This window comes from Cibotium barometz, chromosome 8 (genome assembly GCF_041138505.1).
Source record: "Cibotium barometz isolate CiBa-2024 chromosome 8, ASM4113850v1, whole genome shotgun sequence".
Lineage (NCBI taxonomy): Eukaryota > Viridiplantae > Streptophyta > Polypodiopsida > Cyatheales > Cibotiaceae > Cibotium > Cibotium barometz.
In genome coordinates, this window is record NC_141053.1 from 13,377,178 (window position 1) to 13,399,464 (window position 22,287).

A 22,287-nucleotide genomic window follows, 5' to 3' on the forward strand; every position below is an offset into this window, starting at 1 on the left:
TCCTGTGCGTTTGACGGGTGGAAGGTCCAGATCTCTGTGGGCGGGGATGTTTGGCACTCTGAAGGAATTGGGATCTCTTTCTAGTCACATCTTGGGTGCATGGGGCAGAGGATACAGTGCTCCTGTATTTTGATGGCTTGTATGTTGACGGCCTGTGTGATCCCTCTGTCAAAGTGGGGTCTGAGTGGCGGCCTCTGTCGGAAGATGAGGCTTTAATGGAGGTTTGGGAGGCATGCTCTTTGAAAGCACTCCATGTACAGGCAACTGTCCTATCCAAAAGCTTTGCCATCCACCAATCACTTGCAGTCTCTTTAAGATGCATACCCACATGCCTGAGCATAGATTTCTCGGTAAATTCCTCAGTGCAAAAGGCTATTTCAAATTGCCTTATGAAAGCAAGTGCCTTGGTAGTATCCAACTTTCCATTATAGCTCTCAAATTTAATGTCCTTGTCCCCTGATTTGAACTCTTTGGCCTTCCTGCCATGATGGGCATCTCGACGCTCTAATACATCCTCCTCCTCGTCATGCCTACGTTGGCAACGATGCCCAGATCTAGGGCTGATTTCCCGCGTAACACCTTCCACTCTGGATGGAACTCTCGGAGCAGGAACATACATATAAGGTGGAGAGACCACCAACAATGCATGAAGATCTTCTGCATCTCTCAAATGGACTGAAAACCCCTCATCATCCCCATGAGCTGCATGTTGATGTACATCATCTCCTCGGGCTGCATGCCCCCTCAAATCTGTTGCATGGGCTGCAAGTCCCCTCAAAACACTTGCTCGGGCTGCATGCCCACTTACATCACTTGCTCGGGCTGCATGCCCTCTTACATCACTGGTGCGGTTTGCATGCCCTCTCACATCACTGGTGCGGGCTGCATGCCCTCTTACATCACTGGTGCGGTTTGCATGCCCTCTCACATCACTGGTGTGGGTTGCATGCCCTCTCACAACATCATTGGAATTCCCTTCACAGGATAGTCTGCGAGGCTGCCGTGTGAAGACCCACTTGCCGTCATCATCGGAAACAATTTCGCCACGGCTTTTTAGATAAGCAACAACCAACTGTCAAGGTTTGTCGATTCCCATCTGTTGGGCAATTGCATCAAAAGTGACCACATCAGCCTTGACATGAGACTTCGATTCTATGACTCTCTGTATATCAGGATCTCTTTGCAAAGCACGGAGCTCCTCAAGCTCATGCATCAAGGCATCAATATCCTGTTGATCCTCAGTCTTGGCAGATAACGGTGGATCGTTACCCACCAAAGCCCCAACATGATCCCTGTCTCTATCTTCTTCCCGCATGCGGCGAATGCGGGTGATAGAGTCCTCCACAGAATGATCAGACTGGCTGGCCATAATGTATCTTTCAGCTTTTTAGAAAGAAAATAATTTTCCGTGCCTCGGAATCGCTCTCTACCAGTTTCCCAAGTATGATACCAAATAGACTGCAAGGGTGCAACAGTGCTCCTACATAGACAGGAGGGCCACGAAGTCTTTCCACACGCTCACTGCCGCTTAAACCAAAGGTAACCTCTTTCGAGGCGCAACAATAAGACGAGGGCTACCTCAGAATCCCAACCTTCTCTCATGGATAATGACTCCTTACAGCCATATCTAGCATCATATTAGGCACAACTGTGTATAAAGCCAGGCTCTGGTACCAATGTAAATGGAAAGGGCAACTGAACACGGAAAATCTAATCAATCATGAAATCTGAAAATACACATAAGCATGCCCGATAAAACAAGATGACAAATCTGCACAGTACACCACACTAGGGGCCAGAAGATGGGCTTGTTGGGTTTTATGCTGTGTATGCACCCAGAGGAGTGCTAGTGATCATCAGTAGATTACTGGGGCACTTTTTACTTCAGTTAGTGGAGGTTTTTTCCCCCAGTTTATAAGCTGTTAGCTTAGTTTCACTTATAAGCAGTTTATAGGTGTTTTGGTCCACCCGGCACATTTTATGGCCGGACATGTGAACACATCTCTTTAGGTCACTTATTATGTGGCTATTGTACTTCACATCTTTATCAATTGAATACACTGAAGTCGTGTACTCTCTCTGTTGCTCTCCACGCTTGTTTGCAGCATCTCTAAACCCTAACCCTAACTCCACATTGGCCTTCATTTGGTATTAGAGCTGTGTTGGCCTGCCATTGCCCAGCTTGTACACAGCCGCCTTCTGTTTCTGTTCGTACTGCACTATCCGTACATTTGTCCGTACACTGTGCGCCGTCTACAGTAACCGTACAGCCTCACTAGCAACAGCTTCGCCTGCAGTTGCCGTACCTGTTCGCCGCCGTTAGTAGGAGTACTGAAGCATTCCGTACAGCGCGTACAGTCAGCGCCGACTGCATCTGTTAGCGCACGTCAACTGGCCTCGTACTGCACTGGTCGACTGTATTCAGTCGACTGCTTCTGTACTCGTACTGTACCTGCCTTCCTGCACACAGTCAACTGCACCAGTAGTATCTGGTCGCCCTGTCCGCTCAGTATAGTGAACGTACCTGCACACAGTAAACTTCTGCAGTCGCCTTCAGTTCTGTAAAGTACAAGTCGACTGTACCTGCACAGTACAGTCAACTGTATGCGTTCTTTTGGTGGACTGTACCTGCATATGTACCACAACCTGCTCAGTCAACTTGTGGTAAGCATTAAAAAGTTTGTTTTTTGGGCAATATTATTTTCTCTGTGAAAATCTACAGGCACTACATGCAGACTTTCTAGCAAAGAAGTCTACAGGTTTTTTGCACAGTTTTGGGTGCAGTAAATTTGGGCATTTTTGGGGCATTTTGGTATTGTGTACGCCATTTGCTGCTATACTAAGTCATTGGTGCATTGAGCTGCACATTCAGAGGATTGAGAGTGCAGGCATATTTGGGTGAACTGTATTCAGTGGAGTACAGTTGTTTTCAGGGTTCTTGCTATTGGGTTTTTTGATACACAGGTACAACATTGTGCATAGGCATAATGGCAAATCAACAGCAGAGTGATGTATTCACATATTTGTCTAAGGAAGACAAATTGGATGGCACGAACTACTCCTTATGGAGTTTTATGCTGAAAAATGTGCTTGTGGCAAAAGGTCTTTGGGATTTTGTTAGTGGTGATGAACCACGTCTAGGTCCATTGGCTCCAGAGACTCCTCCCCAAGGGGGTGCTCGTGGACGAGGACAACAGGTACAGGCTCCAGGGCTGCCATTGCCTGTTCAAAGAACAAATGCTCAAAAGACATGGGATGCCAGGGATGCACAAGCTTTGTCACTCATTGCATTGTCAGTACAGAGGTCTATTATACCTCATATTCGTTCAGCTGGCTCTTCACAGAATGCATGGGTGACTTTGGAGCAGATGTATGCTACTCGTAATGAGGCTCGGATCTCATTTTTGAAAAGAGAGCTGGAAAATCAGAAAATGAATGAAGGATATGATATTTCTAGCCACTTAAACAAGCTGCAGGATTTGAGAGAGCAACTCATCAATGTGGATGAGATTATTCCTGAGACACAGCTGGTGTCCACCATCTTGCACTCTTTGCCAAGATCTTACTTGGCTTTTCATACCTCTTTGAACCTCAGCATGAGGAATGCTGTTGAACCCCTCAAGTATCAGGAACTTGTTGCTCTCTTGCTACAAGAAGAGCAAATGAGGAAGAATATGAATATGAACACAAATGCTGAACAAGCATTTACTACAGGTCAAAAGGGGAAAGGAAAAACTCAGCCAAAGAGTTCAAATCAGAATTCAGGTGATGGTGGTTCTTCTCAGGATACCAAGAAAGGTGATGGACAGCCCAAGAAGAAGGGCAAATGTCATTACTATAAGAAGCCAGGTCACTACATCACTGAATGTAGGAAGAGGATTGCCAAAGAGAAGGCAAAGGAAGCTGGGATGTCTGTTAATGATGCTTCTAAAGCTCCTCCAGAGACTGCTTCTTTTGTTGAGGACAGGGATTACTGTTTTTATACATGCAGCTATGATGCCTCTTGGTCTTCACAGGCACTCAGTATGACAGAGCATGCATGTACTTGGTATTTTGATAGTGGTGCCTCAAAGCATATCACATCTCGCAGGGATTTGTTTAGTCATGTTGGCCCTGCCCCTGTTGGCAAAACTGTTCAGTGTGCCAACAATGCTTCATATCCAGTTCGTGGCATTGGGGAGATTCAGCTCACAGCCATTGATGGCTCCATTCTCCGCCTTACAGATGCCTTATATGTACCAGGGATAAAGAAGAATTTGTTGTCCATTTCTTCTTTAGCACATTGTGGTATGCAAGTCCACTTTGATGATGATAAATGCATGGTCAGAGACAAAGCTAATGCCTTGACCTTGATGCTTACTGGTACATTATGTCATGGACTTTATCAGTTGGATGCATTTCAGCCAGTGGATCATTCTGCTTATAATGCATTCACTCTTACTCCAGCTATGGTTGATGCGGAGTTATGGCATGCTCGCATGGGGCATGTAAATTTTGGTAGTCTTATGCTTATGCAACGACATAACATGTTTACAGATCTACCTCTCATGGAGAAGCCTCCAGATCACATTTGTGAAGGATGTATTTTGTGAAAAATGCATAGGTTTTCCTTCCCACGTGATCAGGCTCTAAGAGCAATTGCAAAGTTGCAGCTTATACACAGTGATCTTTGTGGTCCCATGCAGACGAAGTCATTAGGTGGTTGCTTCTATTTTGCAACATTTATTGATGACTTCTCTCGTATATGCTGGGTCTATCCTTTGACACAGAAATCACAGGTATATGATGCATTTTTGGCCTTTGTAGCACTTGCTGAGATAGAGTCAGGATGCAAGGTCAAGACTCTCCGTTCTGACCGAGGGGGGGAATATATGTCACACATGCTGAATTCCTTTCTTGGGAGTAGAGGTATAAAACATCAGTATACTACTCCTTATACTCCACAGCAGAATGGGGTTGCAGAAAGGAAGAATCGGTCACTCATGGAGATGGCCAGATGTATGCTAAAGGCAAAGAGGCTACCACATATCTTTTGGGTGGAAGCTGTCATGTGTGCTTGTCATATTTTGAATCGATGTCCCACAAAGGCATTGGTTTCCATTACTCCTTTTGAGGCTTGGCATGGCCGCAAGCCTTCTGTATCACATTTTCGTATCTTTGGGTGTCTTGCATATGCACACATACCCAAAGAGTTGAGGAGGAAGTTGGATGATAAAGCCACAAAATGCATTTTTGTTGGGTATAGCCGTGAAAGCAAGGGCTACCGGTTATATGACCCACTATCCAGGAAGATATTCACTAGTCGGGATGTGATTTTTGATGAAAAATCAGAAATATCCATGGCTGGTTATGATGCAAATCAGGCTGAAAATGATGTGTTTGAAGGTCTACTACCTATGGAGTTTCATTCCACAGTTGGTGATCCAACTCATGAGGGTACAGGACAGCCAGCAAATCATGAAGGTGGTGCAGAAATTCAGCAGCAAATTGAGCCTGAAGCTGAACCAAATATGGGGCAGCAGGCACCACAGGTCAGACACATACCTAGATGGTATTTGAGGACATTACAGGACAGCCATCTAGAGGGTCCTCTTGCCGGTCGTACTCGTAGGGAGACACGGACCAATGAGCATGCACACATCATGGATTTGAATATGGTTATGGTAGCCAGTTTACAGGATGATGATGAGCCTGATTCATTTGTGAATGCATGAGACAATGTGCATTGGAACAAAGCCATGCAGGATGAGCTTGATTCTATTAAAAGGAATCAAACATGGGATTTGGTTGATCTGCCCAAAGGCAAGAAAGCAATTGGTACTAAGTGGGTCTATAAGTTGAAAAGACATGCAGATGGATCCATTGACAGGTACAAAGCCCGTCTAGTTGCAAAGGGCTATGCACAGAAGAAGGGCATTGATTATGAGGAGACATTTGCTCCTACATCCTGTATGTCGACACTTAGGTGTGTCATTGCATTGGCTGCACATCGTGGTTGGGTTGTTCACCAGTTGGACATAAAAACTGCATTCCTACATGGGGACCTCGAGGAGGAAGTTTATGTATATCAGCCCATGGGTTTTGCAGAACATCGTCATGAGGGGAAAGTATGCAGGCTGAAAAAGGCCTTGTATGGTTTGAAACAAGCTCCACGAGCTTGGTATGCAAAAATAGATGCTTTCCTACTCACTCAGGGATTTGTGAACAGTCCATTAGAAGCCACTCTGTATGTAGACAGATCTGCTGGTCATCAGTCTTTATGTGGATGATCTCTTGCTCATGGGATCAAATGATGACAAAATTGCAGCTTTTAAAGAGATACTGCAACAGACATTTGACATGTCTGACTTGGGGCTTGTACACTACTATTTGGGCATACAGTTTGTGCAGGATAACAGAGGCATTGGGTTGTTGCAATCACGGTATGTTGCTAAACTTCTGGAGAAGTTTAAATTTCAGGATTGCAAGCCTATTAGTACTCCTATGGAGCCTGGGATGAAACTGTCACTACAAGATGACAGTATTTCCTTTGATGCCACTACATATGCTCAGGCTGTTGGGTGCCTTATTTACTTGTGTAATACAAGGCCAGATATTCAGTATGCAGTCTCTCAGTTGAGCAGATTCATGCACAGCCCGCGGTTGTCACATTGGCAAGCTCTGAAGCGTGTATTCCGTTATTTGCAGGGTACCTTGTCTCTTGGATTGCTTTATCCTGAGGGGGGTGACATGCAATTATACGCTTACAGTGATTCAGATTGGGCTGGTGATTTTGATACCAGACATTCCACTAGTGGAAATTGTTTCTTTCTTGGCTCTTCATGCATTTCTTGGCTAAGCAAGAAACAGACCACAGTGGCCACTTCGTCTTGTGAGGCAGAGTACAGAGCAGCCTACACTACTACTGTTGAGTGTGTTTGGCTGCGTCGTCTCATGACTGATATGGATATTTCAGTGGAGGAGCCTACACCTATCTATACTGATAGTCAGAGTGCCATTGCTGTGGCCAGGAATCCTGTGTTTCATGCTCGCACGAAACACATTGAGATTCACTATCATTTTGTTCGGGAGAGACTCCAGGCAGGAGATATCAGTCTGATCTACTGTCCTACAGATCAGAATGTGGCAGACATCTTCACCAAGGCATTACCACGTCCGAAATTCGAAGCATTCCGCACTGCTTTGAATTTGTTTCCTTTTGGTGGATGATGTACAGTGATCACATATCACTCCAGGGGGGTTTGTTGGGTTTTATGCTGTGTATGCACCCAGAGGAGTGCTAGTGATCATCAGTAGATTACTGGGGCACTTTTTACTTCAGTTAGTGGAGGTTTTTCCCCCCCCAGTTTAGCTTAGTTTCACTTATAAGCAGTTTATAGGTGTTTTGGTCCACCCGGCACATTTTATGGCCGGACATGTGAACACATCTCTTTAGGTCACTTATTATGTGGCTATTGTACTTCACATCTTTATCAATTGAATACACTGAAGTCGTGTACTCTCTCTGTTGCTCTCCACGCTTGTTTGCAGCATCTCTAAACCCTAACCCTAACTCCACATTGGCCTTCAGGGCTGACCCCCCCCTTTTATGGTTAGATTACCAAAAAGGAGTTTGCTTCCAATACAACTTTGCGGGTGCCCAAGGTTCACCACTAGCTGCACCTATTTCTTCCAATACAATATGAAAACAAGAAAACATCACATAATCTGAATTTGCTGACCATTTTTCAGCACAAGTGAGCATTCCCGGCATCAAGCACATGCAGGACAACTATGGACAGCCCATAGCACTCCCACATCAGCCCGGGACAACTCAACACCTTCATCTTCTTCCTGTCTGGCTCATAGGGCAAGTAGACCAGCCCTCAAAGGCTGTTTTCAGCAGTCAACCAGCCCTCAGTAGCCACAGAAGAGCGACCAGCAGTCGTGCACAAGCCTACACACCTCCGGTTGGAAGGAAAACGGTCTAGAAGCCCACGACCAGCTCTTCCTCCCTGTTTTTAACCTCTGTCCAGCCTCTATTCAATCTGTAAATCCGCCGTCCAGCAATGGAGAACATGGAGGAGGAGTCGGCCAGCTTCTCCCATGCATCCGGTGAACTTCAATCGCGATGGATGGCTGTAGAAACTTGCCAACAGGCTGAAAACCAGCCGACCAGCCCTCATGCACCTTGAAAAAGCATGCGCCCCCCTCCAATTTGGAGTTTTGTCAATAATAGAGGCTTCCCCGTTGAAAATAGCCCACACGTGTGCTTTTCTGGTCCAGAAAGGGGCGCCTATATGGAGGAGGTCCAAATAATGTCCAGTGCCCGATCTTTGGCCGCCACGTGTATTAAATAAGTCCTCCTCAATGTGTACTCACTTATAAGTTTTCCGGTCACTTATAAGTGAGTGTGAACCTGCACCCATAATTATTAACATGTGAACTCATAAAGCTGTAAATTGAGTTTTTGGGAATACTTACCACCTGCAAAACACATGTAGACCACCTGTCAGTCCCAAACAGGTGTGCACATACTCGTCCACAGGGTGCCCAGGTGTCCCCGGCCCCATGGACAACACAGGCAGAAATCTCAGGCATGGTCCAGGCAAACAAGACAAGTCATCCAAAGATAAAATCAAAGTCATGCACACACATGAGTGCAATTATATTGGAAGAAATACCCATCTGCTCAGTTGTATCCGATAAAATGTCCAGGGCTCATGATCCTTCCGGAACCTTCCCATAACATAAATACACAAGAGCTCCAAGATAGCCAGTCCTAGAGACTTTCATCATGTCAGGCTCTGTGGCCATACATGTACACCATGTCAAGCTCCACAAGCTACACATGTACTATCATGTCAGGCTACACCAGCCATACATGTATGTCATGTCACACATGAACAATAGAAAAATAGAAGATGTAAGGAATTTTGTGACAGCAAAATTCTGCCTGCAAGGGCAGCGGGGTCAAACTCTATCTGAATGTAGTCGTTGCCGAAGGAAATGGATGTTGGTGATCTAGCCTTGCTCGTTGATTAGCGCGGTTTGTAGGAGATTCCAAATCTGTCCTCACACGGGTCTGCTACTGGAAAATCTATAGATCAGGGATGGTGGCCTCTAAGGAGGTGATCGTAGATGATAAAATGGAGGCCCGCTTCTGAAAATGGCCACTTGAGGACGGCCTCAGTTGGAGAAGATGGAGTGGCTGCCATGAAGTCCTTAAGAAAAGGAGGGGGGGGGGGCAAGGGCCTCGTGCATATGCTGAATGGAGGCAAACAGAACAGAAGTGGAAGAGGGTGGATGCAGGGGAGAGGGCTGTGCATAGCACGAAGTTGGGGGAGGCGCCCGGAGGGGGGGGGGCACTGGAAAAGGTGGAGGAGAAGAGAGCAGGGCAGTTCAAGACGACGCGGGCGGGTGTAGAGGGCACATAGGAGGGGCGCAAGAGGGAAGGATGGAGAAGAGGGTGGTGGGCAAACACAAGAGAAGGTAGGCAGAGCAGGTGAGCAGGACAGGTGTGTGAGGGGAAATATGGGGGGCAGGTCCTGTGGAGGAGGAGAGGGCCTGTGAATGCACTGTGCAAGAAGAGGGACGGGAAGTGGAGGCAGCACAAAATGGCAGGAAGGTGCACGATACAGTTGTGCAGGAGGGGGGGGGTGTGGCGGCTGGCACATAGGGGCAGAAGGCTGAGGGGACTGGGTATGCACTAGCAGGCGCAACTTACGTAGTCAGCCCATACACATGGCTAAAATTATTACGTGCTTTGGTGCATTGAAGCTCGCTCCCTTCGGCCTGTCATCCCATTTCCCTTTGAACATGTGTGATGCTTAGCGTAGGTTTTGTGGTATATTTTGAATAATGTGGCTATGAGATACTTAGAATGTTTAATTAAAGCTATTCATGCTTGTGCTTATACAGATAATAGGCGCCTTTGCAGCTTGGCTTCGTCTTAGCTATGGGTAAGTTTTATTTTGATTGGTTCTATTATTCAGTACATTCTCTATTTGCTAAGCAGAAATTGTGCTATCTGATCAGGTAAGTGTACCTGCATGTGTAAACTTGATAAACAAATGAGTTGAGACATTTCTGAATTTAGATGCTGCTTGGTTTGAAATGCTGATGACTATCCTTTGAGACACAATTAGTGCTAAGCTAATGTCAGCCGTAATGTTCTTAAGGTAAATCAGCAATCTAGTCATCTTTATCTTGACAAAAAAAAAAAAAGTAAACCTTTTTGGAGCTTATAGAGCTAGTAACCAGTTTCTTGGGGTTGTAAGAATGACTCATTATCTTAATTGTCCTTTAATTTTTCTCAGGTTTTGGAACTTTCTAACAGCATCCCAAAGTTTCTCTTGTTCTCCCTTGGGGCTATCACGCTGGCATATCTTGTATTCATAGCCATTTCTTCTTTGTGGTGAGAGAAGAGGGGGTTTTGAGGAAAAAAACTAGTAGACAGCTGGGGAAAAAGTTGGAAGGTGGGAAAAGGGCGGGCAAATTCTACTGGGGTAGATAGCCCTCAACCAGGTGGTGGTTAAAGGAGGTGCAGAGGGCACAAAAGCATTCCTTGCATAAAATAAAAAAACACCCTGCGCCCTGCTGTGTGTTTTCTTAAACTCTTTTTTTTTTTTTGGTGGGGTTGTTTGTGTATGATCAGGATGCAAGCTTCCACTCTTGCATTACATCCTTTGGTGGTGGCAGCACTTTCTGGGCTGAATTTTGACAAGTCTTTTGATGCTGCTGTAGATGGTACGCAAAGTGCTCTTTTTGGTAGTAATCTATGTAGTTGTACTCACTTCAAGTAGTTAGTCTTACAAAGTCAATCCTTAAAACTTTTCAGAAGGTTCTGCTATCAGTAATGATGTTGGTCCTTTTCACAGCCGTAACTGAGTTAATCCGATTTACTGTCAATGGAAGTCCTGGAGGATTAGCTGAGCAGATGCCCCTTGTTCAAGTTGTTGTTCCTCGCGTGATGGCTTTGCGGTCACGGTTTTCAGCATCTCTTAAGGTTTGCAGTTGCAACACAAGCAACAAAAAATGCACAGGTTTTGCAATAATCTGATGTTTTGGCTTGTTTTTTCCTACTCCAGTGTGAGCGCAATAGTTGAGGATTTTGGCCTCATCTTCAGCCTTGTTCCCTCCCTCACTATTCTGCACACTTGGTGTAACTCATGCTGTTTGATTGCTATCGGTATTAAGATATCAATGTAGCTACCTCTAGCTGTGCTTTCCTCCAGTTTGTGAGCTGATGATGGGGTTTCATAACAGAGGGCACGCACCTTTTTCATTTTCAAGTGTCCCTTCCCTTCCTTTACCTTAACCTCCCCAACCCCCCCTCCCCCCCAAAATCCCCCATTGGAGGGGATGTAGCTGAGCTAGAGGCTACACCACTCACACACAACCCTACGGTGTCAGGGCTCGAACCCACGACCTCTTGGATAGGGTGGGTCATGATGAGTTGAGCGACTCAGGCAAGGGCCTGCTGACTTTTTCAGTGTCTTTTGAGCTGTGAGTGTCTCAAAAATATAGACCACCTGGAGGACTCAATAAGCAAGAGTATTGATTTACAGCTGCCAGGAAAAACCACGAGAGTAAAAAAATACAATATAATTCAAAACTTTTAAATGTTTACAAAGCGTCTGAAATCACCTGAAAATATAGCTCCTTGATTAACAAAAACATGCGGAATTGCATTGCAATGGGACGGTATGTTCAAATCTGGTCAAGTTCCAAGTCATGCGATGCCATATGTGGGGAGAGAAATTGTCTTACATAGAGACGCATGGAAGCCCTGAATGGGGACTATCATTGGTCACAGGTTATTCTTGGAAATGCACTTTTAAAGTACTGAGGACATTTGGAAGGGTTTGAGGATCATGGTAGGAGTGATGGTTTTTGTTCCCAACTGCAGTGTATAGTTACATACCCTACCAAGATACATGTGGGTGAGGATGCATACAAGGAATTTTCTTTCTATCTTTATTGAAGACTGCCTTTTCCACTGAGCGGCTCACCATGTGTGGAACAGGGTGTCATGATACCTATTGCTTTGCCTTGACATTATGGAGTACTTTGGAAATGGTTTCATACAGGCAATAGATGTCAGCAAAGTGGCCCATCTCAACACTTGCCCTGTATGGTGACTATCTTAGTCTTGCACGATGCCCCCTAGGCAGATAAGCGCCCAACCAGTGGTTACATTCAATCCATGCTGACCATTTCAATGATGTTTTGGATAGTTGTCTTGGGCCTGCCCATTATGTAGTCTACGGATGGCCTTGAGAACCACGCCCTTTGTGAAGATGGTGGGGGTGATGGGGTGGGGATCTGGAGGTAGGCGTGGGGGTAGAGGTGGGCTGATGGGGGATATGATAGAGGGAGCGTGCATAGGAGTGCCATGTGTCCGGGGAGGTGATAGGTGTGGGGGGCCAATTGTTGAGATATCGAGCTCAACTAGTGCTATGATGGACATTGATGACCTGCGTGGGTGACAGATTTTGTACTTATGCCATTGGCATGGTTGGTGAGATTATAGTTGATATGCCGCCAGTGGATGACAGGCTGTGTGACAACCACTTTGGAGTACTAGAGTTATGGCATAGTTATAGCGCTAGCTTATAAAGTCGGGTTTACACTATAGACCGACCACTTTGTATGTTATTGTAGGAGAGTACTTTCCCTTTATTTATGTCCTTATCTTTTAGTTATATGATTGTAAAGAAGAGAAGAAGATAGAAGAAAATTCAGCCATCTATCTCTCTTGTATCTTGCATTCTTTTGTGTGTGTGTGTGTGTGTGTTTGCTTGCAAGGTACTCAAGCTCTCTCTCTTTCCCACATTCTCTTTATGGTATCAGAGCTCCGGTTTGTGTTAGCTGAGGAGGCAAGCAAGAGGCAAGAACAAGTAAGCAAGGAAGCGGTACACGGGCAAGAGCATCACCATCTCTTTTCCTTCTTGGTTTAGATACAATACTCCTCAGTAGCTCCGGGAGCTACACATCTCCGATTGTGGAGATGTCTTCGTAAGTTTGAATGTGCGTGTGTGATACATAGTACTTTTATATTGCAGTTTTTTAGTCAGAATCGCGTTTCGGGCGCGACTCGGTCTCTGTTCTGTCATTGCAAGGTATTTTCTACAATTTTAGGAAGTTTTGGTTGGAAACTGTCCCTGGTCGAAATCTGGTTATTGCAGTGCATTTTGGGAGTGCAGACAGTGTTTGCACATGTATTGTTAACATTGGGTGTATGTACATGTACTTGTCAGAATATGCAGCGGAGATGATGACCAAATCTGGGAACACGAGAGCAAAAACGCAGGCAGAAAAACAGCACAAGAGAGAGAGAGATGTAGGCGTGTAACTCTGCTCTATATACACAAGAAGATCCCGAGAAATGATACAAATAAGGTATGGGGGCTGGGGGCCTATATATACATCCCATAGAGGGCAGTCGGCCAGCAGAAAGAATGCCCACGACTGATGAAAAGGTCCCACGACTGCATAAATGCAGTCGGCCAGCATACAGATGCCCACGACTGATGAAAACCAGTCGGCCAGCAGCCCTGAAGCCCACGACTGATGGACATCCAGTCGGCCAGCACTGGGGTGCTCCTGGCATCATCTGGCAGCCCTCCCAAGCCTCAGAAAAATGGAAAAAAATAGGGGAAAAATGCGGAGAGTGGGGAAAAATGGGAAAACACCTCATAAGGGCGGGCACACCCACAACAAAGGCCCTGGTGTATAAATCTAGATAGGAGATGACTTCTAACACCCCCTCTCAGCTCCTGGTTGTGTAACCAACCACTGGGAGTTGGGGTGCCGCCTGAGCAAGTCCTGAGAGAGCGACTTCGTGAAGAGGTCCACCGTACTGTCCTCCGTCGAACAGAATTCCAGCAAGATGTCATCAGCAACGATCGGTTCACGAACAAAGTGCCTCTGGATGACCATGGGTGCCTCCAGTGGAAGCCCAAACCTGCAATGTAACCTCCTCCTGCTCCGTAAAACTGCTCCTGGGCCATAAGTAGATCTCCTCGTGTCCGGATCTCCTCCCCAAACCGAGTCACTCCAACCGTGGAGTTGGACTCCATCCAACAATCCCCCTCCTGTGTACAAGAGTCCATGATCCTTCGCATGCCGCAGAAACCATAGGAAACGCAATCCTGCCTCACAAAGAGACATCTGCAAACCATGAGCTCAACCGCCTCATCAGGAAGCTCCCGTCCAATCTGGTGTCCATCAACCAGATCAATGAACCATACAGCTTCTGAGTCACAGAGACATCACACTGCTCACAAGGATCAACACCTGTTACGGTGCACAAACAAGTCCTGGAAACCTGATGAAATCTGTCAACCACCTCCTCTGAATCCGGAACCACAAAGCCTGGAGAAACCACCTCCTTCTGCAAGTAAGCACTTGCCACCTGCCTGGCTTTCCGAAAGGTCCCCGTGGAAAGAACATCCTCAACTACTGGAAGTTCTATGTCCCGAACACTACGAGACATCAGAGCATAAGTGACCTGTTCAGCTTCCTCTGACTCACGAACACAAGAACTACCAACATCAGTACTGGAAAGTTCCAGCCAACTGCTGCCATCTACTGGCAAGCTGTCCACCACCTGGTCTCGGAAAGCCCGCACCTGCAGCGTATCCACACTTAAGTGGCCATTACCAGACTGCCACTCATCACAATCCTGAGGACCTGGGAGAGAGAGTGCTGAAAGCCTGTAGACTCCATTCTCCACTCCACCTTCCCAAACCACTTGGCCTGTTGCTTTGTCCCGGAGAGCAACAAAATGCTCATCAAACTCCACCCGTACGCCAGTCTTGCAAACCTGATGCACTGACAACAGATGAAAACCAAGTGCCGGAACATACAACACCTGGGAGGAATGCTTCCCCCCTCTGCCCATCGGGAACTATCTCCATCCTGCCCTCACTGTGAACTGGGATAGTGGACGTATCCCCAGTAAGAATCTGACCAGAACACCTGCAGAGATCCTGTAAACCGGAACGGGAAGGAGTCATGTGCCTGGAAGCACCACTATCGAGAATCCACTCCCGAGTATCCGTTGCGGAGAGTCCTCCAATCTCCTCCCTGCCTGAAGAAAATGAAGCATCGGTGTCCATCACCTCCAGGTGCACAAAAGCCGGAGTCTTCATGATTGCTGCCGAGGAGTCTTCACCCTTCTCGGTCTTCCGCTTGGGACACTGCCTCCAGTAGTGGCCTTTCTCGCCACAATCATCACAGGTCCTCTCTGCCTTCAGCTTCTCGCGGTCAGTGTCGGACTTCTTCTCAGAAGACTTCTCCGATGAAGCCTTCCCTTTGCCCGAGTTACGGCCTTTCGGCCGTTGGCCAGTAAAGGCCTCCGAACCTCCACCCTGAGGAGGGTTCGTGAATCGTTCCTCTTGGTCCAAGACCATGGGCACAAGCTCCTCCCACGTGATGGTGCTGAGCTGCCACTGGTAATCAAAGACGAGTAAAATGCTGAGTACGAAGAGGGCAAGTGTGACAGCAACGTGATGGCCATGTCCTTTGACGATATCTCCTTCCCAGCCTGAAGAACTTCCTGCTGAAGAGCTTGCAGCTTGTTAATATGCTCCCGCATCGTCGACGACTTTGCAGGGCTCATAACGTGCATCTGTACTTCCAAGGAAATCCTCTTCATGGGCGATACCCTGTTGTAAAGTGAGGCCAAATGCTGCCATATACCTCTGGCCAGCGTCATGTGCTTTACATGATTGATTACCTGTGGTGTGCAGTTGAGGAAAATAAACGAACGGACCCTGGCGTTGACATGATCCCACATCTGTGTCTGGGCCTCCCGGTCCTTTCGGGTTGACGGTAACTCCCCTTCCTCAACTTCCGGCCGTGGAACACCAACAACGACGAAATCGGTGAGGTCGTAAGACTCCAGAACGGATTCCATCATCACCTTCCATATGCCGTAGTTGCTCCCGTCCAACTGACGGTCCACCGGGAACGTGGGGAGTGTCGGGATCTTCACATGTCTCTCGGCCATCTCAAACAGATCTGCCATAGCGGGGATGTACTCTGAAAAGGGTGGGTGGGTGGGAACAAAGAACTAAAACCTGCAAGTGGCTGTCTAGCAAATCAGCCCGCCTACCTCTTGCTTCTCCTCTTCCCGATCAGCCCAAAACAGTCCACCAATCAGCCACAAAAACAGTCCCCCTCTTGCTCACACAAATCCCAAGACCTATCTAGAGCCTAGGGCTCTGATACTATGTCAGAATATGCAGCGGAGATGATGACCAAATCTGGGAACACGAGCAAAAACGCAGGCAGAAAAACAGCACAAGAGAGAGAGAGAGATGTAGGCGTGTAACTCTGCTCTATATACACAAGAAGATCCCGAGAAATGATACAAATAAGGTATGGGGGCTGGGGGCCTATATATACATCCCATAGAGGGCAGTCGGCCAGCAGAAAGAATGCCCACGACTGATGAAAAGGTCCCCACGACTGCACAAACGCAGTCGGCCAGCATACAGATGCCCACGACTGATGAAAACCAGTCGGCCAGCAGCCCTGAAGCCCACGACTGATGAACATCCAGTCGGCCAGCATTGGGGTGCTCCTGGCATCATCTGGCAGCCCTCCCAAGCCTCAAAAAAATGGAAAAAAATAGGGGAGAAATGGAAAAACACCTCATAAGGGCGGGCACACCCACAACAAAGGCCCTGGTGTATAAATCTAGACAGGAGATGACTTCTAACAGTACTTTGGTCAGATCTGGTGACCTACAGGTTGTGTTGAAGTACCACTGCAAGTAGTCACAGAAGATATTACTGTGTTACAGGTTGCTTACAGAAATGGACTGTTGCAGTTTTTTCGATTGTTGCAGGAAAACATGTCTGGTAACGGAATCAATCAGATTATCAGTGAGAAGCTGGGCAAGAACAACTTCCATGCTTGGAACTTCAGAACGACCAATTTCCTTATGGGTAAAGGATTTTGGGACTGTGGAAAAGAAAAGCATGTCAATCAATGAGTATGCTTTAAAGATCAAAGGGCATTGTTGAATCCCTTGGGTTTATCGATGTATCGGTGGAAGATGACTTGGTAAGTGTTTGTTTGAATGGACTTGGCAAAGAGTACAAGCCAAAGTCTTTAAGTGAGGATTCTTCTTCACAAAAACACATAAGAACAGGCCTTCTACTCCAATTCAGATAGAGACAGAGGTAGAGGTCGTGGTCGAGGCCAAGGTGGTGGCCAACAAGGAAATCAGGATTCTAGACAACAACAGTCCAATGATTCACAAGAGTAATCATACACAGGTGGAAGAGGCCAGTCTAGAGGTAGAGTCAGAGACGGAGGTGGTTGGCAAAGAAATCAGAATGCAAATAGTATAGAGTGCTATTATTGTGGCAAACCAGGACACATGGCAAATGACTGCTATAAAAAGCAGAATGATATTAAAAGTGGAAAGTTGCAGCAAGGTAACTATGCATCATCTAGTAAACAGGGAGATGATGACAGAAGTGAGCAGCTTTTTGTGATGCAGCACATGCTTAGTTCCATAACAGGAGATGTGTCGAGATCTCAAAATACATGGTATGTGAATTCTGGTGCCTCTAACCACATGACTAGTCATGCTGAGTGGTTTAGAGACATGCAGAAAATGGAAAAACCAGGTTATGTAGAAACATGTGATGATACTGCGCATCCCATTGCGCATGTAAAGTGTCATTGTCTATGCAAGATGGCAAAATGAAGTACTTGGCAGATGTACTTTATGTTTCAAATATTACAAAGAACCTAGTTTCTGTTGGACAGATGGTTGAGCAAGGTCTGCAAGTGAGGATTAATCATCGAGGATGTTTTGTGGAAGACTTCAAAAATCAGTGTCGCTTGGTTGCAAAGGGTAACACAAATGGCAAGATGTTTACTTTGGATGTGAACATTCCTGAAGTAAAGGCAACCATATTTGCGCATGGAACAGGTATCATCGCAGATATTGACATATGGCACAAGCGCATTGGTCATGTGAATGTACAGCCGACTGAAGTCTATGTAGGTCCAAAATATTGTTGTAGGTTTGCCAAAGTTTAAGGTTAATGGTATGCACAAAGTATGTGAAGCATGTAAGCAGGCCAAACATGCTTTCCCACATGAAAAGCGTGTCAGTGCAAGGTCATTAGATGTCATACATTCAGATGTATGGGGACCGACCAAGACTGCAATAATTGCAGGCTACAGGTATTATATTACATACATCAATGACTACACTAGGAAAGTATGGGTTTACTTCATGAAGCAGAAAAGTGAGGTGTTTGTTCACTTTCAAAGATTTAAAGCCTTGGTCGAGAAGGAAAAAGGCATGCAAATAAAATGCCTGAGATCAGATGGTAGGAGAGAATATTTCTCCAATGAGTTCAGCGATTTCCTGAGGAAGTAGGGAATCAAGAGACAATTTACATGTAGGTACACTCCACAACAAAATGGTGTTGCAGAAAGAAAAAACGAGCACATTGCAGAAGTGGCACGTGTCTTGATGGCTGAAAAGAATATGCCACATTATTTTGGGCAAAAGCAGTAGCAATTGTTGTGTACATTATGAACAGGACACCCAAAAACGAGCACATTGCAGAAGTGGCACGTGTCTTGATGGCTGAAAAGAATATGCCACATTATTTTGGGCAAAAGCAGCAGTAGCAATTGTTGTGTACATTATGAACAGGACACCCACTGCAGCGGTTCATGTATGATGCCTGAACAGAAGTTTACAAGCATAAGACCGGATGTGTCTCACTTGAAAGTGTTTGGGTGTATTGCATATGTGCATATTCCTGATGAAGTGAGAACAAAGTTGGATCCAAAGGCAGAGAAATGCATCTTTATTGGTTATGCTATGGAGCAGAAAGGTTATAGATGTTATAACCTTACCACTCATGAGATGCGAGTAAGTAGAGGTGTTATCTTTGATGAGATAGGTATCCACCAGTAGTGAAGGCACTAGAAGATGTAGATGTAAGAAGTGCGAATGCTGCACCACATGTAGAGCAGCAATCATAGGTGCTTAGTGGACTTGGAGAGTCCTCTAGCATTGGATCCAATGTTAGTCCATGGTCAGGCAGGTTGAGGATAGATGTAGGTACATATGTATCACGCAAAGGGAAGGAAAAGGTAGATCAACCTTTTGTGCCTGATCTGTCACCAAGTCACTCATATGTGGATGGTGACTCTAGAGAGCATTATATATGCCGCTGCCGAGTATACTATGAGATCCGCGGGAGGTTTCACTGTCTATTTCGTGAGGGATTCGGTCCACTGTCCAGGATCATTGACTTCCAGGACCAGCGTTGCCTGGGCCTCTTCCTGCTTGAGCTCCGCAAACACAGGTACACCTTGAGAGAGACTCGGCCCAGTCCACTCGCCCCCTTCTTTGCCCGCCAACCATCACCAGTTTCTTCCGGATCTAGGAGGTGGAGGACACTGACATAGTGGATCTTGTGGACCCTCCATGAGCTACTCTGGACCTGCCTCACCCGAGACGAGTTACCTTGGACCGAGCCTCTGCACTCCAGCGTGCCCGACGCCGTCGACCCCCCCCCGCCCCCCCCTCCCCCCGTCAGCCCACGATCACCTCATTAGCTCCAGATCCAAGACATGCTCCACCGCTGTCGAGCTACCTTTCCACGTGACATAGCTGAGGGAGACCTCTCGGCCATACTCATTAGCCCCATGCTTGATATTTTGGAGAGTGGTATACCATCTACTCGGAGCTGATGTTGCTCTCATGTTTCTATGTTCTTAGTATTCCATGATGAGTTTCCATGGACAGTTTTGTATCGCCCCAGTGAGATAGCTATGTTTATGTTTTCTTTCTGTTTTATTTTCCATTCCATGATGAGATATGCCATGGACATAATTGTATCACTTTGGTCTCATAGGTCCATTGGGTCTTTAGTAGACGCTTAATATATCTTTCTTTCTTTCTTTTCTTTCTCTCTCTCTCTCTCTAGAACATCTCATGCACACTGACGTCTGCTGTCCTCAAAAGACCGTCTGGTGCTTCTTGTTTCGAATTTCTTTGTTCACTGTTTCGCTTCAGCACTTGTTGCCCTCCTTCCCATTTCGCCTATCCGAATGTTTGCTCCCCCTTATCAGACTGTTTGCCCCCCTTTCCCCACCTCCTGCCCATTTCGCCTCTCCCACTGTTTCGCTTTAGCACTGGTCGCCCTCCTTCCCATTTCGCCTATCCGACTGTTTGCTCCCCCTTATCCGACTGTTTGCCCCCCTTTCCCCGCCTCCTGCCCATTTCGCCTCTCCCACTGTTTCGCTTCAGCACTGGTCGCCCTCCTTCCCATTTCGCCTATCCGACTGTTTGCTCCCCCTTATCCGACTGTTTACTCCCCTTTCCCCGCCTCCTGCCCATTTCGCCTCTCCCACTGTTTCGCTTCAGCACTGGTCGCCCTCCTTCCCATTTTGCCTATCCGACTGTTTGCTCCCCTTCCCCCACCCACCCATGCTCAGGCCCCCAAGGCAGCGACATAACTCTCTCTCTCTCTCTCTCTCTCTCTCTCTTTCTCCTCCTTGCCTGTGGGAAGGACTGCAGAGTGATCTGGAGGAATGGCCCCGAGTCTCCAAGAGAAACTCAAGGCCCTCGAGATGGCAATGAAGGCACTAATCAAGGAGAACAAGAAGACATCCGATTCCAACCTCAATGAGGTGGAGAACAAACTACACCGGCACATCATGGCTCTCTTTTTTTACGGGCGACTTCAATGCCCACACACAGAGCAGACAGTGTGAGGTGTATGACTATGATGACATGGAGATCCTCCACCCTGTGGATCCAGAGGGGATAGGGGCTAGTCGGGCATCAGAGGACACTGGACCAGACAGAGGACATTATGGGGACCACTTACTAGAGTTGGGAGCCAGGCATCGTCTCGTTATTTATAACGGGATGCTACAGTGGCCGTGATCAAGAGGGCTGACATGCTTCCCACATGGGGGATGGCACACATATGCAGAGGGCCTATACCAGGCCCCACAGCAGCCACCTATACCTCAGCCACACAGGAGCCTCGACCTACCACAGCTAGCTTCTTTACCCACTGGATGGTACAGGAAGCTTGCTGCCTACAGCATGGACGGGCCACCGACCATATGGGCCTGCAGGGTGAGCATCTCATATATGCAGTAGATTCTTTGGCTCCTTTTCTTGCACACCTGTTTAACAGGGCACTAGCAGAAGGTTTGCCTGGGGAGTGGACGATGCACACCATTGTGCCAATTCACAAAACAGGAGATATGCTCGATCCGAGCAACTACAGGACGGTTATGGTTGAAATGCACTTGAGTCCCATGGGGGTGTTGTAACATTTAGTCCAGTAAATCTTTTATGGAATCAATCTGGAGTTGATTTTAAGATCAGTTCAGAAAAAGCATTAAAATTGCCAGGTTCATTTTGCATAGAAGGGTGGCAAATATTCTGACATTGGGAGGGGGAATTAATGGAGGAGACCAGGGGAAGAAAAGATGCATGCAGCTGGTTGCAAGGACTATTTGAAAGGGTTTGGGTTTTGGAACCTTCAATTCTTTTTCCCGTCTCCAGAATATTATTCATTTTTTCTTTATTTGAATTTCTTGGTACAATTGTTCCAACACAACGCTTGTCTATCAAAGGCTTTGGCAGAAATTCAGCTATTTATATTTCAATTATATGCAAGTATTGATCGTCGTCTTTGAGATGACAGGATGTATGCATGGTGAGATCAGGTCAGTGTGGAAACGGGTTTTGGATTTTTGAAAACTAAAGCCAGGGATACGACAGCTGCTTTGAGGCATCTAGACAGCTGGCTGAGGCAGGAGACAGAGGATCATGGTATGCACAGGTCACACATTGGTTCTCAAAGCATGGCCTAGACATGGATCATCTACCACCATTCCAGTATGACAGGGATGCACCACATATCCGTCTCTCTCATAGTGAGAGGAACAGAGTATTGAGACAGGATCTATGGCAGCTCTATACACGAGAGACATGGATATCGCCTACACAGCCTCTTCCACCGAAGATGCTATACTACAGAGATCACTTCATGAGTATCACTGATGATGGATTTATAGAGAGGCCTAGATACATGGAGGGCTTTTTACCACACGGCTCCCGAGTGGCTATTGGTCAGCTTAGAGTTTCATCACACCGATTGGAGATTGAGACGGTCAGAGCAGCACGGATCCCCCGAGAGGAGAGGGTATGCAGATTGTGCAGAGAGGAGGTGGAGAGTGAGGAGCATTATGTATGCAGATGCAGAGCATATACAGCTATCAGAGAGAGAT

General features: G+C 46.6%; 1 protein-coding gene across 4 annotated transcripts in view; it reads left to right on the plus strand.

Annotated features, from left to right (window-relative positions):
• MOS14 (ARM repeat superfamily protein) overlaps window positions 1-22,287 on the plus strand; it is a 66,608-nt gene that overhangs the window by 17,918 nt on the left and 26,403 nt on the right. For all 4 annotated transcript variants that reach the window (XM_086801324.1, XM_086801325.1, XM_086801326.1 and 1 more), the window contains 3 exons: window positions 9,901-9,941; window positions 10,637-10,728; window positions 10,860-10,987. In XM_086801324.1, coding sequence (XP_086657450.1) covers window positions 9,901-9,941; window positions 10,637-10,728; window positions 10,860-10,987 — 261 coding nt within the window. The remainder of the gene's footprint in view (window positions 1-9,900; window positions 9,942-10,636; window positions 10,729-10,859; window positions 10,988-22,287) is intronic.